The sequence below is a fragment of the Halichoeres trimaculatus genome, unplaced genomic scaffold (assembly GCF_033239565.1).
Source record: "Halichoeres trimaculatus isolate MK-OKI-2021-1 unplaced genomic scaffold, fHalTri1.1 fHalTri1_scaffold_1, whole genome shotgun sequence".
NCBI classification, from domain to species: Eukaryota; Metazoa; Chordata; class Actinopteri; order Labriformes; family Labridae; genus Halichoeres; species Halichoeres trimaculatus.
In genome coordinates, this window is record NW_027437179.1 from 4,062,516 (window position 1) to 4,083,576 (window position 21,061).

Below are 21,061 nucleotides of genomic sequence, written 5' to 3' on the forward strand. Positions count from 1 at the left end.
AAACTGAATGTGAACAGAATTACTGTTCCAAGTTTGGATTTTTTTTTTTATGTTACTAAAGCCAGTGAACCTTTTGGAGATGAACAAGTGAACCAGGTCCATCAAAAATAATAATTAAAAAAAGCTGACAAATGACAAGGCCCTTCATTACGAAAGAAAAATATATTGCAGCATATTGGAAAATATCATGTCATATATTAGGTAATATATTCCCATATATTAGATTTAGTATTTATATTTTCCAATATATTGCAATATATTTCATGAATATATAATTTATTGTATATGTGCCCTCAATAAATTATTCCATGTATATCATAATATATCAATAATATTTTACAATACATTTCAAAAAATACATTGGTACATATATTTTTCTTTCGTAGGGGCTGTTAGAGCCTGATATGTACCAATGAGCCAAAATGTGACAACGACCAGAGATGTATTAAACAAAGTAACAAAGTAATTAAACATGAAATGTAACAAGATTTGAGCCCTAACCTAAAAACTTTATGTAACAACTTGTTACATCTGTTTTTTTTTTTAAACATATTTTTTTATTACATTTCAGGCTCAACACTGTGGTTTCATCATTGAATAGTTATTAGATTTTAGGTTTATATCACATTTTTTTTATAACATTTTCTATTTTTAAATTGAATTTTTGGCTGTTGTCATATTTTGGGCTGTCGTTACAAATCGGGCTCTAACAGGCCCCTGTCTGACAGCGTGCAGTGTCAAACATCAAATAAAAGGTATAGGCCTATAATAATGTGCTAAATGTGTACCCAGCTGAAAGATAAAAATAGACAAATGAAGGACCAAAAGCAGCTTGTGACTTGTTTTAATGTTTGAAAGTAGCTCTTTTGTTAGAGAGTTGAATAAAACTCTAACCATGCTCTGACCCTGAGGGTTGAAAACCTCCAGCACACCTCTACAGTCATAACCAGATCATCCTTCTAAAGGCTCTATCCAACAGATGTTGGCTGTTTTTGAATTTTTGAATTAAAACCATTTTCCCCTCTTGTCTCCACAGAGCTTGTGTTTTCCTGGATCTTCAACGAGTACCCGACTTTTGTGAAGCAGGACACTCGTCGCTTCATCTCCCAGGAGACAGGAAACCTTTACATCGCCAAAGTGGAGCCCTCAGACGTTGGCAACTACACCTGCGTGGTGACCAACACAGTGACAAAGACCCGAGTCCAAGGCCCGCCCACTCCATTAGTCCTCCGTAGTGATGGTAAGTCCTGGTTTCAGGACTCTGGCTCCACTAATCCACTTACAGGTTGGAAACATTAACCACAGCACCGGAGACTGCTGGCTCTGCAGCTACGCTGTGTCCAGTAATGAGCTCTGTGTCTCTGTCCAGTGTCCTGACGTTGGGTGGTTGAATTTTTTTGGAGTTATACCATAGAGTCCATTACATTTATGAGAAAATGACTTATAAATATCTGTCCACTGCAGTCCACCTGGTTGTTTAACAGCCAGAGCGTTCTGTTTCTATTCAACGCCTCAGACTTTTGAGTGTTGAGGTCATGTTTGTCACAGAACTGTCTGGTTAAATAGACTTTCCTTTAAAGCAGGACTTAAGCACTTTTTTTTTGCACTGAGACTCATTTTAAGTTCAGCTGTTCTGAGTGGATTAGTTATAATTAAATCATACGCTTGCTTCTGTGTTTTCGTACAAAAACACATGCAATTATGAAAACTAAGAATTCACAAAGACATAACCCTTGTTTGTTCTGCCTTCTGGATTGTTTTGGAAGTCCCTCAGCTCAAAATTATACTGTTTTAAATTCTTCCAAAACAAAAATGTCCTCCTTCCACCTTCAACTTTTCTTTTGATTTATTCGCTTCATTTTATTTTTTATATCATATTCAAAGTCAGAGTAAAAAACACCCTCTTCCCCTCTGTGCAGGGACTAACTGGCTCTTTAATGGGATATTTTTCAGCCAAAAAGCATGATGCACCAGAAAGAGTCCTTGCTTAATTGGTACCTGAAAGAAGAGACACAGCTTGAAAGAATGCAGATGGATTCAAAGGTTAATTTTCTCTTTCTGTGCTAATTCCAGCATGTCCTTTAACATGTGGATGTGATGCTTTAGGCTGGCCTTTTCAAGGCTCTCCAGAGGAAAGGTCATTGTCAGCCAGTAATCTAATTGTAGCTCCTGTCCCAGAGGAATGCTCTTTACCTAATGGAATACAGAACAAGATATCTGCTGTATAAGCTAAATGCATTTTTTGACATTTAGTCCAGTTTTGTTTTCAATTAAACACAGCTGGTCTTTTTAAAAAGCCCTCAGTTTCAGTAATCTGGTTTAAACTCCAGATAAAACATCAGTGATTGATTATGATCTGATTCTTAATCTGTTTATTCAGGTATATGGACTTCTTTGCTAAAGCTGAATGTTATCCTAAATAAGTATGGAAGGTTCCATAAACTGTGTGGTTTAAATCAGACTCCCCTAACACTATTAATGTGAACAACACACATGAGGTAAATCTAACTGAATTCTCTGACTTTAAAGCTGCATGATATTACTGCACTGCATAAACACAATATTATGTTAGCTTTACTGAGCACACATTCAGTTACCTCAATATGATTGAGTTCAACAAACTGAACACAAATAAACATTATTCATGTAGGAGCTTTGTGTTAATGCACAATCTTAGCTGTACTGGTTGAATCACAGAGTTCAATAAATATATTATGTCTGTAACCATGAGTGAGGAGGGAACACAGTGGATAAAGACCCCGCTGTGATGTGATGTCTACACTCTATCTTAACCCTCTGAGTCAGGGATCTCAAACCCAAAAACTCCAACAGCTGATTTCACTAATTACACCACGTTCAAGCAGAGAGTAGGGACTAATGTGAAATCATCTAGTGGAGTTTTTGGTTGGAAAGAAAACCTGCAGAAAATAAAACGTTTTGATTTTTGATCTTGATTTTAATTGTGAAATAGATCAAAAAAACATAATCTGAGGATATATATATATATATATATATATATATATATATATATATATATATATATATATATATATATATATATATATATATATATATATATATATATATATATATGTACTGCAAATTCAAACACTGCTTTTGGTTCCCCACAGTCTTTTTTTTTTTTTTAACTGGGTTATTCATTTAATGCCATGGAGCACAAACACAAACAGCCCATTCCCCCAGCACAGCAGCTCAATCTACAGCAGGGTCTCATGTCCATCATGTTCCCTCCTCACTCACGGTTTCAAAACGCCATCACAACAAAAATTAATTTGCTGAAACCATTTTTTTTTCTAATTTCAGCAGGTTTATGAAGTCTAGACTGCAGAGAATATTTAATTAACAAATAAGGAAATCTGAGGTTAGCTTGTCTGTATTTTGAATTGGGTTTATTAGAGATGGACAATATTGAATATTTTGCCAATATCAGTGGCCAGCAGGTGTCACATGATTTGCCAAAGCGACAACACAAATGCAAACACCACAACACAACTAAAGTTAGAAAAGGTTAGTTATTCCAACAGACTCTGGAAAGTTGTGAAAGTAAATAAATGATTTCCTTTTGTAACTTCAGCTATGATAAATATAGCTTCATAGGGGTGTTGTGATATTCTTCATTGTAGGTATATTGCTTTATTTACCTGTAAATTGTCATCTTACATTCAGCTTAATGAATCAGCCATAACATAATCATTAGAGCTATATTTATCATAGCAGAAGGTGACAAAACAATCATTAACTTCCCCTTCACAACTTTTCTGTGTCTGTTGGGATAACTGTCCTCTTAACTCCCGTAGAGGCTGCACTTCCGTTGTGTCTTGGCTTTTGCATTTGTGTTGTTGCTTTTGCAAATTGGCTGACACCTACCAGCCACCGTAGATATCACAATATTTTATAACTCATTCAGCCGATATTTTTTCCACAAACCCAATTACAGAGATCATCAACTTTCCCCTGTAGTAGAAGTAGTGCTGAGTGTTATGGTGCATAGTCTGATCACATTCTTTCTGTATTATTAGTTTCTTGTGCAAGACAAGAAATATACTGAATTCTGAAAACTGTGTTTATCTTAAAATAGATCAAGAAAACATAATCTGAGGAAATGTATATATATACATATATACACACACACACATATATATATATATATATATATATATATATAAATATATATATATATATATATATATATATATATATATATATATATATATATATATATATATATATATCTTTGTTTGAAAGTAATTGTTTATGACAATTACGTTCAAACAAAATAATACAGAAAGTAGCATCCTACATAAAACTTGAATAATGCTCTACTCGAGACAATCATAACACTGCGCAAAAACCAGGGCAAATCTAGTCAATTTTACAGTCAACAGTCAGTAAATATAACCTCTGTTCACACAGAACTTGTGAGAGGTGCAACTATTCAGCAATTAAACCTAAATTTAATCAAATGGTTTGAATGCTTGAATGAGTTTGTTTTTTCAGTGGATATCAGAGTGTTGTAAATTATCTGATATTTTTTTTAGCCAATATCGGCCAATATTATGGTGCAGCCCTATGATTTATACAAGATGATGCTTTGAAATGATTAGCATATAGAATGTCACAGTAGAGCATCTCTGCATATGTGTTAGATTGAATGTATTAAGAGGGTTACGTTTGTTTTGGTTAACTTAGTTTTGTAGCCTTGAAATCTCTGCAACCCTCTTCCAATCAAACCTTTAAGTTTCACTAAAAACTCAAAGGTTTTAGTCATTTTTACTCAACAAAGTTGCATAATATGAACAACACCACTATTTTGTTTCTTGGAGTGCATACTAACTTATTGAACCCTTCATCTGTTTTTTTTCTTTTCATTTTAAGTTTTTTGTTGTTTTTTAATGAATTTGCAGCATGTGGATGCTAACATAAATCCTGTTATTGAAGTGCATTTACTCCTGTCTGCAACTTTATTTTAAATATGTAAAACAGTGACTTTAAAGAAAATGTGGAGGGTGTTTTCTTTAAAGTCACTTTATTTTTCCCCATTCTGTGACATAAAATAGTTTTTTTTTTTTCCCTTGTTGTTGGTTCAGTGACAGATTAGCGATTAGCCCGTGTCCTTCCAGTGATCATTTTCCTCCCCAAACATTTCCTCGGGCCCCTCTTCCCTGCCCCCGTCCCTGCCCCGTCCCTTTCTACATCATTACATCTTTTTTTCTGCGTGGAAGTGGGCCTAGCAGTGAAGTATCAGCCTGTCACGCTCATGAGGACTCATGAAGAGGGGGGTGCAGACGGGCACATTTAACAGGTGTCCCCTACAAAAGGTTATGGTATGAGACAATTACCGGTCCACTTTCAGCTGTCTGCTTAAAATGTGTGATAGTGCTGTGGTTACATTCCAACATGAGGCAGTTGTGATAAGGATCTGAATTAGCTTTCACAGTCACTCAGAGAGGTATCCTGATAACACATGCCTCACCAAATCAACAAGATGAAATTGGCCTGTTTCCTCCATCTCTGCAGCTATTTGTGCAACACAGCCCTGAATTACAGCAAGGAGAGAAACCTATTGTTACATCTGTGAATGAGAGTGGCTTCAAATGCCATGTTGTCAACCCAGAATTGGCACAGCTAGATGAAATGAAAGTGCACCCAATTACAGAATTCATCGATATAATTTACCTAAATGTCATCCAAACAAAAGAAAAAAAACATGTTTGAACAATATTTATAGACATGCTTCTCTTGGCTCATGAATAAATCTCTCCTGAAGATAAAACAGGACGGCTCATGATCCCATCTCTGTCTGCATGTAGAGATTTTTAGCATGCACAGCTGCAGCTGTTAGAAGCCACCAGAGATGCTACGACAACAGTGAACGGATCCTTTTGTAGACGCAGTGGCAGGACCCAGGGGGATATTTTCAGCCTCTTTTTCTGGTTCATGGCTGTTTGCTTAACAACAAGACGAAACTCAACTGAATCTAAAGGCCCAAACCATTTGTGAATTCTCAGAGTTGCTGATTTTTTTTTCCTCCTCGTTCTACATCAGTGTGTAGCATGTCCGCTGAAAAACTGTTTTGCCTTCTTTATAATTCTCTTCGCTTGGAAAGCGTTCAGTGAGAGCGAGAGGAGGGGAGGGTGTTTCATGGTGTTGGAAGTCGAAAAACATTTCAGCTTTCAGAAAAAAAAAGCCCTCTACGAAAAAAAAGAAAAAGGGTTTGGGAGCTTTTTTTTCTATTTCCTTTCTTTCTTTCTTTTTTTTTGCCAAAACAGAACCCCCAACTTGCTCTTTCATGTGCTTCTTGTGTGCGAGTTGTTTAGCTTGACTTTCAGAAAAAGAGAAACTTTCTCTCCTTTCGTGCTAAGACTGCTCCTCATCTGCATTTCTCTTTCAGGTGTGATGGGTGAATACGAGCCAAAGATTGAAGTTCAGTTTCCAGAGGTTGTTCATGTTGCCAAAGGATCCACTGTAAAGCTGGAATGCTTCGCTCTGGGAAAGTAAGCCCACTCTTTGTCAGGCTCAGCATGTGCACCAACATATGAAAGAGAAGTATTACCAGAGAGTTCTGGGATATTTCTTTTATGTGTTTCACCACTTCGCTGCAATCCTTGTTTGTTTCGAGCCAAGCTGCACATCTTAAAATATCAGCTTTTGTGTTCTTCAGCCCAAGATACAGTTGGAGCAAATATGCCCACAGTCAGTCAGTTTAACAGCTGCACTTCACGGTGTAAAGCTCTGCAGGGAGACTTTTATCAGGGCTATATGACATGAGGAAAGTAAACCACAGTAAATAGCTTTAACTAAACACTTTGTAAAGTTTCCAGTTCAGGCTTGCTGATTTTTTTTATTAAAATGCCTAAATTTTTCCTCTTATCTGAGTTTAAATCATGCCAGGAAGATAATTAAAGATTTGATGTTTTCTTTAGAGGCTATATTCTTATTGTTATTTTACTTCCTATTTCTAATCTTACTCTAAATGTTAATAAGAAACAATTAGTTATAAATTGTTAATTACAAAAAATAACAATAATTCATTTTCAATAGGGCTGTAATTTAACGCATCAATTAGAATAATTAATTACACTGCAAATTAACGCATTATTAAAATCAACGCAGATTAATCTGGATCCCAAATCCGCGGGGGGTTCAAAAACGCACCTACTTTTCAATGCCTGGCATTTACAAACCATCTGTCCTATTCAAAAGCTGTAAAAAAGTGGTGTTCTTGTCAGATTCTTACAGTTTCGACGGTCCCTGAATGTATCACACATGATGTCAGCGACATGCTTCAAACCGGGGGAAGAGAGTGATTTTTGTGAGACTGCCATCCACATCCCTTTAATTCACACGTCCTGTTTGAAAATCTGCAGAAAATCAACCGTTTGCTCTAGCTCAATTCTGTAAAAAACAGATAATTCTACACTCTTTACTGCATTAAAGAAGCCCTAAATGATCGATATATATCCTGTATTTAAATCTAAAGAATTCTTTGAAAATTTCCTTCCATCTTCCTGGTGTCATGTTTCAGCTTGGGGCTGCTCTGCACCAATGAGCAACAGTTTGTGTGTTCAGAGCATGTTAAACTGAAAATACTTCACTTTTCTTTGATCCAAGACTTAAAGTATTTTGTACATAGTTCCTCACAGTTTTTAGCCTTTAGCCCTGGTTCTCCTGACCTCATAGAAGTATAGAAGTTCATATTGCAGTGAAAATTAAGTCCACAGTGAGTAAAAATGTGACAGAAGCCAAAACTGTCCTAAATTCAAATCAGCTTTTCTAAGATGCAGGAATGTGTAGATTTTGTAAAAATAGAACCAAAAAACTTTTTTCCTGTGTTCTTTATGCATCAGGGTACTTAAAACTGTGTTGTATATATTTCCACCTTAACTTTTTTTTTTTTTTAAATGTCTTTTAATGTAATGTTAATGTCCTAGAATCCAAAATCTTTATTTTGGGACCTTAAGCAGATATGAAATAAAAATGCGATTAATAAGATTAATTAATTACAAATCCTGTAATTAATCAGATTAATTTTTTTAATCGCCTGACAGCACTAATTTTAATGAGTGATAACATTTTGATGAAAAATGAGTTGGGTTCACTTGATTTTTTAAAGTCATTTTTGTGTTTTACAGTGCACTGTATTATTAGACTGAGACTCTATGGATAAAATCTGAAATACAGTCAAGAGTGAAAAAGCTTATTCTGTTAAGACTTTTAGCCAACCGTTGTTTGCTTCTTAGTGTGTAAGCTTCTTCTAAGCTGTATTCAAACTTGTCACTGATCAGAAACTGAGCTTATAACGTTTATGTTTCTCTCCCCAAAGCCCGGTGCCGTCTATAAACTGGAGGAGAGCGGATGGCGTACCCTTCCCGAGGAAGGTGGACATGAGGAAAGCCAGCGGCGTCTTGGAAATCCCGTATTTCCAGCAGGAGGATGCTGGCATGTACGAGTGCGTGGCAGAGAACTCCAGGGGGATGAACACAGTGAAGGGAAAGCTCTATTTCTATGGTAGGTGATCCTGACACGCATGCATATTTGACCAGGGCGCACCACAACTGTCAGACCCGCTCAGAGTGAAAGGCAGCAGCAGCAGACGTGGCGGGCCCTACAAAGCAGTCAGTGGCGAGCGGCGGGGGCTCGTGTGGCACACATGATGAGGGGCTCGTTTTAACGGCACATCAAAATGATTAAAGGCTGTCAGCCATGATGCCTCTAATATTTTGATCCAGATTAAAGGAATGATGCGGATGAGGCTGAGCCCTTGGATGCGACCTTGTTGGAGAGCCTTGTATTTGGTTTCACCAGATGGCGTCATGATTGACATCCAACTTGACTGGAGATCATAGCCGTTAAATGTACTATACATAGAGCACTAGCACATATGTCAGGGACATAATCTGCACTGCAGCATCTGGATTGAGGGAAAGAAGGTTAGTAAACTCTCGTCATCATAGACTCGAGATCAGATCATAGAAGTCTGAATATGTACAGACAGAGAAGTGTAAAAATAAAGTGTCAAAATATAACAACCTGCAGATATCTGAATCTTATACAATTATTTTTATTTAACACATTTTTAAACAGCTTACAAAATGCAGCCAAAAAGTTAAAAGATCTTAACCATGAGTTCGTATTGTCTCAAACGACCAAGAGTGAGATTCACTTTTTTCAGAGTGAATTTCTAAACTGAGTTCACATCCCCCCCTTTTTGACCGAGCTGGTGCTTGTTCCGGGCCAGTGCCTGACTTAGCACTGGGTTTATGTGTTTTCACCATACTGTACATAGAGTGGTAAGCGTGGCTCCACCATTTGTCATTGGACGGTTTTGAAGCCAAAATACCCCTGTCTCAGACACTGCCATTGTGCAGCCACAGTCTGAGCAGTAGAGGCTATGGGGGACTCAGTGAGAATCTGAGTGGAGCTGGGTGACAAAAATGAAAATCTTTTTTTTTCTTTCAAGTCTAATCTCTTCTTGCCTCTCCCCCGAGACATATTTTACAGCCAACGGAAAAATACACGAGAACGGCAGCTGTCAATCATTGTTAATCGTGACGTCAAGCCTGGTTTTAAACCCCTAATATCTAATGAAAATGAAACTTTTCAGAAAAAAAGAGAACTTGAACACAACGCAGCCAAATAATATCTTGAAATTACCACAACAATCGGATGTGAGAAACATTTCTATGAGGTGTCCTGATTCTTTGAAGTTTGACCACAGCCCATAAGGAATGATTGGGGAGACAGTTTTTGACCTATACTGCAGCCAGCCACCAGGGGGAAAAGTTTTTGTGCCAACCTCACTTCAAGCCAAGCAAGATGACATCCATTTTTTTCTCAAAGCTGTGTTCTCACACACACACATATAAAGACAAGCTCTCTCTCACACACGCACACAAAGATGAGCACATTCTATGAAGCACACAATCAGGAAAAATAATGTCACAACCACTGCCAGCACCATCTTGGTTGCTGCCCCCAGTCACAAGCATCTGCAGCCAACCTCGTTCATCCCGGAGTGGCTACATATCCAGTGACTTACTGACATTTTACGGTGACACAATGACATGGCTCTAACTTGACTCCTTGTTAATGGAGATCCAAACCGGTTCTCTGGAGGGAAGTGATTGGAACCACCTAAGCACAAAACACAACTTTCTGTCCAGGGATAAAAGTAAATCACTGCAATTTGAAAAATCAAAAATGAATAATGTACATTACTGTTTTTCCTTCTTTGTTAGAAAACAGTTCATAAGAACATTCATGGATAAGAGTAGTAATCCTATTTCCGCATTAAAGATATCATTTAGATTAAAGAAATATATTCCGATAATCAGAAATATATGCTTAGTTTAGGGAGGAGGCAGATGCCTTACACTGGCAGGTGGTCTAATACTTTTGTTAAGCACTGTAGGTAGATGCAAATTAGCTACAAAGATTAGCTAATGGTAAATAGATATATACCTAGATGTATAGAGTGGTATATGGATACAAAGATAGATATTTTATCTAAGAAGAGCCTTATAAATGGACGTAAATGGACAGCCCTCCTACAAACAAATCAGTCAGCCAACAATTAAATGATATAATACATTTTTTTCTTTGAACAGAATTTAGCAACATAACAAAAAAAAAAAAAAATTATGTATTTATCTTTTTATTTTAATTAATTAATTAATTAATTAATTAATTAATTAATTAATTAATTAATTAATTAATTAATTAATTTATTTATTTATTTATTTTATTAATACAAAGCTATACAAAGAAAAAATAAAAGATCCCCAAAACTGAATGAAAAGGAGCAGAAAGAAGAAAACTCTTATTGTATCTGCCCCTTTTTTTCACAGGCTACAAATCAATAATCACATAATAATAATATAAAAAACATACAAAACAGAACAGCTGCAGGCAAACATGCTTTTTAAGATTTCATTCTTTTCAAGAAAAAAAAAGGAAAAAAAAATCAGTGATCTAGAGATCTAAGTTGGACTGACTGGCTACTGGCTACTAGAAAAAAAAAAAAAAAAAAAAAAAAAAAAAAAAAAACAATGATCCGGGGATCTAATAGAGGTTAAAAGCAGCACAGAAAACCACCAAAACTGAGTGCAATTTCCAAAAACAACTAAACACGGGATCACAGCTAGCTAAAAAAATGCTGTGTCTATCAAGTGTGGCCAACATTAGCAGAGCTAGCACCACCACCTTTTGCTCCTTCTTACAGGTTTCTACACAAAGCAAGCTACATAAAACTTTATCTCCGTTGTGTGGATCAAAACTCTGTTAAACCACGCAACAAGGTTTCATCTGCCGTCTGTTTTTGTTTGTATCTGTCCATCAGAGCCTTACAGCATTATGTACGGCAGCAGGAATTAACTGGAGGTAAAGCCCTGATGAGCCGCGGGTGGCTGAGCTACAGCTTACACAACATACCACCAACATTTTTGGTCTTGATAAAAGAAATGTTAATATTTCATTTGGCTGAGCAGTCATTCTGGTGTGAATGAATATTAAATTGATAAGTTCTTCCTTTAAAAAATGTGCCTTGTTGTGACTGGAGCTACCATAGTCCCATCTTCACACCAACAACAGGTATCTTTTCAAGATGATATTTCTGTTATCTAAGGATGATTTTTCTAAGCTTGTGTTATCAAGAAGGCACAAAGAGTGCTGCGTTAACTTTGTGTTATTATTATGATTATTAATGTCAGTCAGAAATAAAATTCACCATCATCTTAGCTTTGTTTACGAACATGTCAGGCAGTTCACTTCATCTTCAGCGATCTCAGATTTCTCCTCCCCCTGGTTTCCTCTCTCATGACTTTCTTGCCTTGGAGTCATGACCGTCAGCTGTCAAACCTAACTCATTTGGAGCATTAAACAATTTGCCGTTATTTACAGCAGCCCTGGAAGCCCCTCTCCTCATCCACTCTAACAGCCCAGCAGCTCGCTGTGACCACCAGGCTGGATTTGTCCTTTTGAAATGTGGCTGTGCTTTTATTTTTGATGTGTTCTGTCAGTCTGTCCTCTTCCTGTCCGTCTCTTTCTCCATCGCTCTTTATCTCTGTCTTTCTCTCCTGCTGTCTGCTGCCAGGTGATAAAAATCAGTAATCTTGTTTTGAACTCTCTTTGAATTAAGCCTTCGAGACATTCGTCAGCAGTGTAAGCCAATGGGGGAATCAATAAGGGGGTCTCTTGTGCACCCAAGGAGGCTACAGTGGAAAGCGTGCTGGGCTTTGTGTCAGACCGGTAGACATAAAGACGTATCTAGAAGGCGGCTCTACAGTCAACTACATTATCATATAACTGATAGGGCAAAGTGTCCCAGGAGGAAAAAAAGAGAGGGTGATTTATGTCTTAAAGCGTTTCTTGGTGTTTTGAATCTTTTCTTTTTCTTCTTGATGATCCCAGCTCAACACACTCAAAAGATGATTTTATTTTCAGTATCAAGGCTTGAGGAATATTTTTTGGTTCAAGGCCTCCGGGTTATGTTTAGAGTCATTATTTTCCAAACCAAAGATGAGGCTGTAATTTAATTTCCATCTTTGAAAAGAAAAGCTTGGACAAAAAAAAAAAAAAACGTCTATTCTGCTCCTTTGTTGATGTTTATTCAAAAGGAAGGGGGAGTGCAAAGCCCTGACAGGCTGGTTACCCCCGCTGTATTCATGTTTGTGTTTCTGCAGACATACTGCTGCATTATCTCACCGGGATTTCGCTGATAAGGCAAATCCCCGTCCCCCCTCTGCTTCAGCCACTTGACATTTGTTCTGATTGTGTACGCGGTTTAGCCCGCGCAGCCAAAGATGGGCTGACTGCTTTCATTTGGTGAGTGTTGACTGGGAGTCGATACGTTTGCGGCTGGTGAGGGATGGACTGAGGGACCTTGACAGTGGGGGAGAAGAAAAGGCAGCAACAACAATGCAGCGAGAGGTGCAGTGGGTGGGGCGGCTGGACTGGATGTGGTGATAAATAAGAAATTATCTCTACATCTCGCAAACACAAAGAAAGGCTTAGATGACAAAGGAAGATATATACACTGTAAAAAAAATCATTGTAAATTAAAGCAGCAGAAAAGAACAATACTTTCTGTTAGTTTACAGTAAAATACCCTATGCCAGTATTTTACCATTATTTTACAACAAGGTAATTTTTGGTGTTTTTGTAACTGTGACTGAGGAGTGAACACAGTGAGTCCCTGCTGAACATAAAGATGTTTAAGATGCTGTGCTAAGGGCTGTCTGTGCTCCAATTAAGCGTCTGTCCCAGAAGTGGAATTTTTTAAGTAAAAAAAAAAAAAAAAAACTCTGTTAACCTGTTTTATATAAAAGCCATCAGTCTTTATTTAAATGGTGCCAAATTATAACACATTATCTCAAGACATTTTTAAAAACATGAACACTGTTGACATTAATCAAATTTGATTACTGTAAAATACCAAATTACGGGTGGGTTCCCTTTAATTGCCGGGTCCCAATTAACCGCAGGGTGTAGCAGTATATTTTTATAAATTCCCGCCTGGTCCAGTTAAACGCCAGGTGAAATTTGAATTATTCAAAGAAGAAGAAGAAGAAGTTGCCACGGCAGCCTCATATGTTTATTTTTTTTCTTTCCTTTTCATGTCCGTATGTGCTTTTGAAAAAAAAAAAAAATCTTTAGGACAGTCACGTTGCTTATCACCATGGCCCAAGTGCAGCAAAAAAAAAAGAAAAAGAAAAGAAAAAAAGAAAAGTACGATCTTAACCCTTAACTGTCTGTCATCAAATGTGCTGATGAACTCTCAGGGGAAGCAGCAGCTCGACTCCTCACTTCTTCGTCTCTCTGAGGAGGACAGCATTAGGGCCAGGCTGCGTGGTGGAGGTAGGAAGAACACTAGTAAGAAGCTGGAGTCAAGCATGCGGGAATGGATCATCAGCAGGCGGGTGCGCTTGGTTTAATTTACCATATTTTCCTTTTTTTGCTAAGCAAGCATTATTTGAGAAGAGCATTCAACGCATGTAGCAAAGGGCTGCCTGGTCTCAAACCTGATTTATTCGGTGATTTAAACAAAGAAACGCCACAGCTATTATTTGGTACTATACAGTGACAGAAACCAAACCTCAAGACCAGCGGCGTCATTAGGCCTAATTTGAGGGGCTGAAGCCCCCCTAAAACATCACTAAGCCCCCCTAAATGATTTGAGGTAATCGTACTCCTTACAACCGCTGTTGTTTTCGCGGGAGATGTGAAATTGGGAACGAGTTGAGTCTTTTGAATAGCTTTTTCAAGTGAACGGTGAGAACCGATCCCCAGTTATGAGTGAGCTGTTCGTTCTGAAATGCGCAGGCAATTTGTATTAGTAATGGCCTGCAAACAAAGACACAGAATCGTTTCTTTTTGTTCACTGAAAAGCGCAATTCAAAAGAGTCGACTCGTTTGAGAACGTCCCATGGCTCGCGAAAACCATCATGCTACTCGGACAACAAAAGTTACGAAACAAAGCCTCTGTTTCGTAGTGGAAGGAGATAACACTTTGATAGTAGAAGCTAGCTTAACTAATGAGGTAAAAACGACTCACAAAGGGCACATAAGACCGTTTGGAGGGCTGAAGAGTTTATCTGATGAGGCACAGACAGGCTAAACTTTCATATTGACTCCGTCTCTTCTTCCTTGTTACTGGACGGACAGTCAAAAGGATGGACTCTAGCTTCTTGTCATGGACTCAGGAGTAAAGCAAGACACAAGAAGTCTTTATTTAAGCAATCAATAAAGAATGGATATCAGGAAGTTTTTCCAAAAAGTAAGTATTTATCACTGATGGTAGTTAACAATTGACTCCAGTCCCCTGCTAACAGTAGTTTATGATTATTGATTATTATTATTTTCATATTATTATGATGAATATAATTATAATAAGTTAACAATAGTCACTCCGCCATCCCTATTGATCTGTAGTCAGGGCAGAGGAGCACAGGGAATGAGAGGGGAGAGACCTCCACTAGAAAGGTGAGTCTAAAGATTGAGTCATTTGTCTGCAGGACACTGAAAATGAATAAAATAAAATTTGAATAAGTAATATGGTAAAAATGAGATAGCCTGACACTCGATGGGTAATAAAAACAGCTAAAGCAGAGCAGGTCATAAAATTAGAAGTAATAAATCTGGTCTAATAAGGAGAAAGTAAATTTTGTTTGTTACACATTGGATCATTTGCAGCTCCTGGGGCTGAAGCCCCTCCTATCCCTAAATCCTAGTGATGCCCCTGCTCAAGACAAGATTAGGAGTCTGATCTCATCTTGAGCCACCATGAGTACAGAGCTTTGCAGAATTTAACAAGTTACAATGGACAGGAATAACTTCCCTTTAACAGGCAGAAACCTCAGACAGAACCAGACTCATGTTAGACAGACATCTGAGGAGACTGAGATTGGGTTAGAGAGGTGGCCAAAACACTGTAAAAGCTTTGGGTACATGGTCCATGTAGGGCACAGACTGTCCGTCTGTGCCATGTGGAGCACAGACAGCAGGGGCTCCATTTATAAAACAGTGCATAGAATGTATATGCGCCAAAAACCTGGAAATGGCGTGCACTCAAAATGATTCTGATTTATAAAACTGTCCATTTATAAATCAGAATCCAACCAGGAACCAGTGGAGTGCGCACATGGAGAAGCACGCCCACAATTGACCAAAAACAGTCAATTCAAGGCACCTCGTGAATGAAAAGCCTTATTAACAAGGAGGCAGATCAAAGGTTCACAGCACTGGAACATGGCGAAAACTGGAAGTTTGTGAATGAAGTGATGGATCAAATGGACTTATGGGTAATTTACTGCAGCAGGGGATCACAAACTTCACAACAATCAGAGTGTAACAACACAACCCTTCTCAAGTCAGCGTTGAAAACACTCAAGGGGGAAACTTTCACGAAACCTAGAAACCCTGTCAACACAGCGTATTTTAGTAGATAATAATAATGATATTTTATGAATGAAACCAATAGACTCCTGGGAGACAGTATTTCAATAACGAAAAGTTTACCATTTAATCTAAATGAATACAATGGTCTCCTGGCGCTTAATAACAATCTAACATGAAAATCTGCTCTAATAATGCCTCCAAACAGTCTTTTCTAATCCTTAATAATTTATTAATTAAATCAATTATTAATTATTAATCAAAAAAATCCATACCTAATGAAAATCAGTTTAAATTGTCTTTGGCACATTGCCATCAATGGTTAATGCCAATCCTCAAAAAAAACCTAAAGGTTATCCACACAGAAAAAAAAAACCCAACCCCAAAAATTTGTGATCCATCAACAAACACTGGTATACCAGGAAAAATGTCAAAAGAAAGACGATCTCACCACCTGGAGTACTGTAAATCCACACAAGTCGTTCCACTGCTGGTGCACACTCCTGGTCCCTGAGAGAGAAAAATTTTACTGGGATTGGCACCTTCAAGTAACCACCCTCCGTTTTGTTATTTTTAAGTTTATTTCCCCTTTTTCCGGACAGCTTGTTACTCTTTCTTGTCTTTCTTTTTCTTCTCAGGCCCTCACTCCAGGCATGCCTGTTCCATTGTCTCTTTTCCCTTGCGATCCTCCTCTCCGCCTCTTCCCTGACCCCACGTCCTCCCTTTAAAATTTCGTCCTTATTTTCACATCTAATCATACACAAACTCAGACAAAATGACAATAGGTACCCCAACATATCTTTACATTTTTCTTACAGGGATTCATTTTTTACCACACTGCAAACCAACCCTTCATTTCCCTGATTGCGCTTCCATTACTTCTATTCACTGTAATATTTCTCTCATTTTATTAAATTTTCTTTTTTGGTGACACTGTCACAAGAGAATGACGGAACTGGTACTGCTGCATTCTTCCTGTCCTATGTCCTATGAGCCACGTTGATGTAATGTTTATTCTTCATCTGTGCATGTTCATTTCAGTTGCTTGTTTCAAAATTATACAAGTATTAACCGAAACAAACTGAGCTGAGAGTGAGATGACTGTGCATTGAGGGTAGAAGGTTTAATTCATAGTGATTTTGATTTTTGCAGTCATCACCCAGTCCTAGTCTCAAATCCACTGAGTTCCCTATTTGATAAAAGTTACAAAATGCTCTCATCATAAATGACTATGCTTTGAAATACTGTCAGCAAGGTTGTCAGCATTTTACTGTAAAATTTTTGCAGTGCTGCATTTAATCATAACATGATTTTACCTTTGAAATGCCCTTGTAAATTAACTGTCACTTTTTACAGTGTACTTAAGGAGATTTTTTTTTATTTACTGATCTGCACTCTTAATAAAGGTAAAACAGTTACTTGAAAGGAACTAGATTTTTAGCCAAATAGTATAAGAACATTTCAGTAGCAGGATAAATAAGAGAAAACAGCTGCTGCCATCAAAGGAAATGGTAACCCTCTGTACAGATGGAAACAGCAAGCCTCCAAACCAGTTAAAAGGTAAAGACCTCAGCCAACCATGAGCTGCAGCCTGGGCCACATAGAGGTCTCAGTGGCCCACGTATGACACATGATCCATGGACACAAACAGTGCTTTGATACTCAGGGGGTATTGATATATAGTTCCACATAAATTCACAACACCACAGAGATGCCCCTCTGGTTTCTAAATCGTCCTCTTTTCTCAGTCTCCGTGCAGCCGGTGTTCCTGAACACCCACACAGGCTAGCTCACACATCCACTATATGCTGAAGATAAAATGACAAGAGATCATTTTAGGATCTTTCTTGCTTTAATCAAAAGAAAAATACCGTATAGCAGAGGCCAATTACGGCAGGATTGGTCGTGTCACTGAAAAGCTCCTTTTAAGATCCAGGAGAGTTTCAGAGGGTGACTTCTGGTGGAATGAAAGAGGGAGTCAGCCATTACTCCTGTCCCCCACCGGCCTTGTGTGATAAAGGATAAAAGCAGATGACCTGGACGTAAAGAGCAACAAAACACAACCAGAGCCTTTCTAGACCTGGTTTTATGGACCACTTTTTGGGGGGTTAATCGTTAACTAGCCTTGAGTTACTCTCATGACACTGCTGGAATCAATTCTCCTGGTGTATAATTATAACATCATTTACCCAGATTGTATTGAACGGAGAGGTTTTATGGCACCGCGAGCTACGCTAATGTCCATACATCTTGATTTCATCACTTCTGCTTGACTAGAAGCTCGCTTGGAAAATGGAGAGAAATACTAAAATGAGAATGTCAGTGATAAGTCAAGCCAAATGAAAGCAATGTTAGGGTTGAGATGTTTTTACCATGGTTCAGCACAGAATGGGGGCCACTATCACAACTTATGGATTGCCCCAATGCGCTGGAAAAACAACCTCTATCAGTTTACACACAACCATTGTTGATAGCAAGCACGTACCAAAGGTTTCTTCAATTCTTACTGAGTCCAGAGAATGTAAAGCTCAGAGTACACTAACAATTCGAGGTTACTCAAAGGAAACCCTGACTTGGATGACTCATGAATCTTGTTTGATAAAAATTTGTATTGGCTCTAAAATCGCTATCTTAAAAATGCTACAGACTGTTTAGTTTCTGAAAATTTCAATAAATTAAATACTTTGCTCATTTGCCAATGTTTTTTGATTGCAATGCATTCTGGGTAATGATGTCAAATGTAGTGCGCCGCTCATAAAATGTTGCCATTGCGATCCTGTCTCCATCTAGTGGGTCTTTTGCACAATGTCTTCCGTTCAGCCTTCTCAGTTTGAACCCAAGTGCACGGATGGAGAGAAAAATACAAGCTGTGTCCCTGAAACAGTTAAACAGTTAAAAACAAACCCCTAGGTACACCAGAAGTCAACAAGCCGCCGTTACTGTAATGGATAAAGCTCCATAACTAGCAGAGGTTTGAATGAGAGTGGTCAGAAGAATCCCAAACTGTTTTTGTTTTATCACTGTAAAAAACTATCAAAGGGTGATCTTGGATCTACGATACTACAGCAATACTGTATTTTACTCTACCTGCTATCCTACTTATTCATCTATGTAAGCAACACATAGACAATTGGATATTAATGAGATAAACACCAAGTAGGAGCTCAAGGCAATCCAGCCTCACAGCAGTGAAGACATAACTTCAGCTGATGGATGGATAGACAACAAAAAGACAGCAGTCAACTATCAAGTTTATTACTTTTTCCAGCCCTTTTTCAAGTTCTGCTCATACGTCATCTGTGTTAAAAGACAAGCCGTAATTACAGGATCGCTGGCTCAAGCTGAGTTTGCGTTCAGTTTTTATTGTTTGGAGTTTTGTACTGAAATATGTGTCTCCAGCCTTGCTGTACTGAGGCATAATACTGGATCAATGTTTGTACTTTGGGCTGTTTTGTTGTTTTAAAACATTACTTATCGCTTTTTCGAGAATAAAAATAAGGTTGGCAGAGGGGTCTGAAAAGTAGCTAAATATAAAGATAAAGCTACTCAGTTGGTAACACTGACTATATCTTACACACCGTTTTACGCCATTATCTCAGGACGCGCTTTGCAGGTTAAAAATGGTGGCTTCTGTCTAAAAACGGTTAGTTAAAAAAAAAAGTTAAAATGTTTCAGAGTAATTTGGACATTTCACGAGTGAATTTTTGTAGAACTGGGAAATAGCAACTTATTAAGGCCAACAAGTACTAACACTCAGGGTTCTCTTCAACAACAACAACAACAAATAACTTATTAAATGTTGTTATCTGTATTTTTTCAGCAGTATTTTTGCAGATTTTCAAAGAGTTTGATAATCAAATCAGATGGAAACTCAGAAAGAAAACAAGACTTTTTAGGGTAGAAACTCATCCTTGGTTCTTTTGTTGGCCCCTTAAGTCATTTATTTTCTGTGTGCCAAAATTCCTCAGTCAAGGACTCTGATTCACTCTCAAATTTCAACCTTTGCAGCACCTCCTCATCTCATTGAGAAACCTCAAGATGTCCAGAAGCTCATCGATGACTCGTTGGTGTGGGAGTGCAAAGCCACAGGGAAGCCGAAGCCTTCGTACAGGTGGATGAAAAATGGAGAGAACCTTGAGTCCACAGAGGTGAGATCTGAGTTTTTTTTCTTGCGTGCCTACAAAATTATAGATAATGTTGTACTTTCAAGGTTTCCAGGCTCCTACAGCTGAAGCAGCTTCTCGTAGATTTGTTGTTTCCAAATGAAGAACGAAGGAAAGCAGACTGTGTTTGGTTGTTATAGCTGTTGTAGCATGGATCCATACTTTATTATATTTTTCTCAATCATACAGTGAGCAAAAAATATCATCCACTTCCACACAACAGCATTTGTTTCATGAGAATAAGACAATGTGTAGTGTTATTCTGTGTTTAGAGACTTAACTGTAAACAGACCAAGTCGAACACGAAGCACAGTGATCTGAGGATGGATCAAATCTTCTGCAAAAACTGAAATCTAAGCATTTGTGCCTCATTTAAAATAAAAATGACTTAATACATTTAAATTGTTCCACGTTCCCCTGACACGTCCAGAAAAATGTTTTATTTAAAGGTATGACAAGATAACAGTTATGCCCTAATTGCTTGTAAAGAGTAAACAAATCCTTCAGCTGGGTAAAAGAATTGCTTATCAAGTTTTTTTTTTTTATAATGCCTTAATACAAGAAACTATACAAGTTAATCTTTCTCAGACAATTAAGCTTTTTTTCGACATTTTTTTTTTTTTTTTTAAGTGATTTAATAAAGGTATAGACACTTTTTCCCCAAGGGGATGTACTTACAAGTTCAGAAATAAATCACATTTTATAAATTTATTCCTTAATTAAAGTGTATTGAAAAAATACACCAGTATTAAAGAAACACATGCCTTACAGGAAGTATCATCACAGCATTGTCTGTAATTGGTATCAAAGTGATCTGAACTTCTAAATATGTTGGTCCGGGCTGCATGGTGGCGTAACGGTTAGCGCTGCAGCCTCACAGCAAGAAGGTCACCGGTCCGATTCCCAGCTTGGCCGGTGGGCCTTTCTGTGTGGATGTGTGGGTTCTCTCCAGGTCCTCCATCTTTCTCCCATATTCCAAAAACATG

The 21,061-nt window shown here is 37.8% G+C and overlaps 1 protein-coding gene across 4 annotated transcripts in view; it reads left to right on the plus strand.

Annotated features, from left to right (window-relative positions):
* LOC141789969 (contactin-4-like) overlaps positions 1–21,061 on the plus strand; it is a 313,441-nt gene that overhangs the window by 184,990 nt on the left and 107,390 nt on the right. For all 4 annotated transcript variants that reach the window (XM_074669582.1, XM_074669572.1, XM_074669591.1 and 1 more), the window contains exons 6-9: positions 1,037–1,240; positions 6,413–6,515; positions 8,345–8,529; positions 19,921–20,060. In XM_074669582.1, the coding sequence (XP_074525683.1) occupies positions 1,037–1,240; positions 6,413–6,515; positions 8,345–8,529; positions 19,921–20,060 (632 nt within the window). The remainder of the gene's footprint in view (positions 1–1,036; positions 1,241–6,412; positions 6,516–8,344; positions 8,530–19,920; positions 20,061–21,061) is intronic.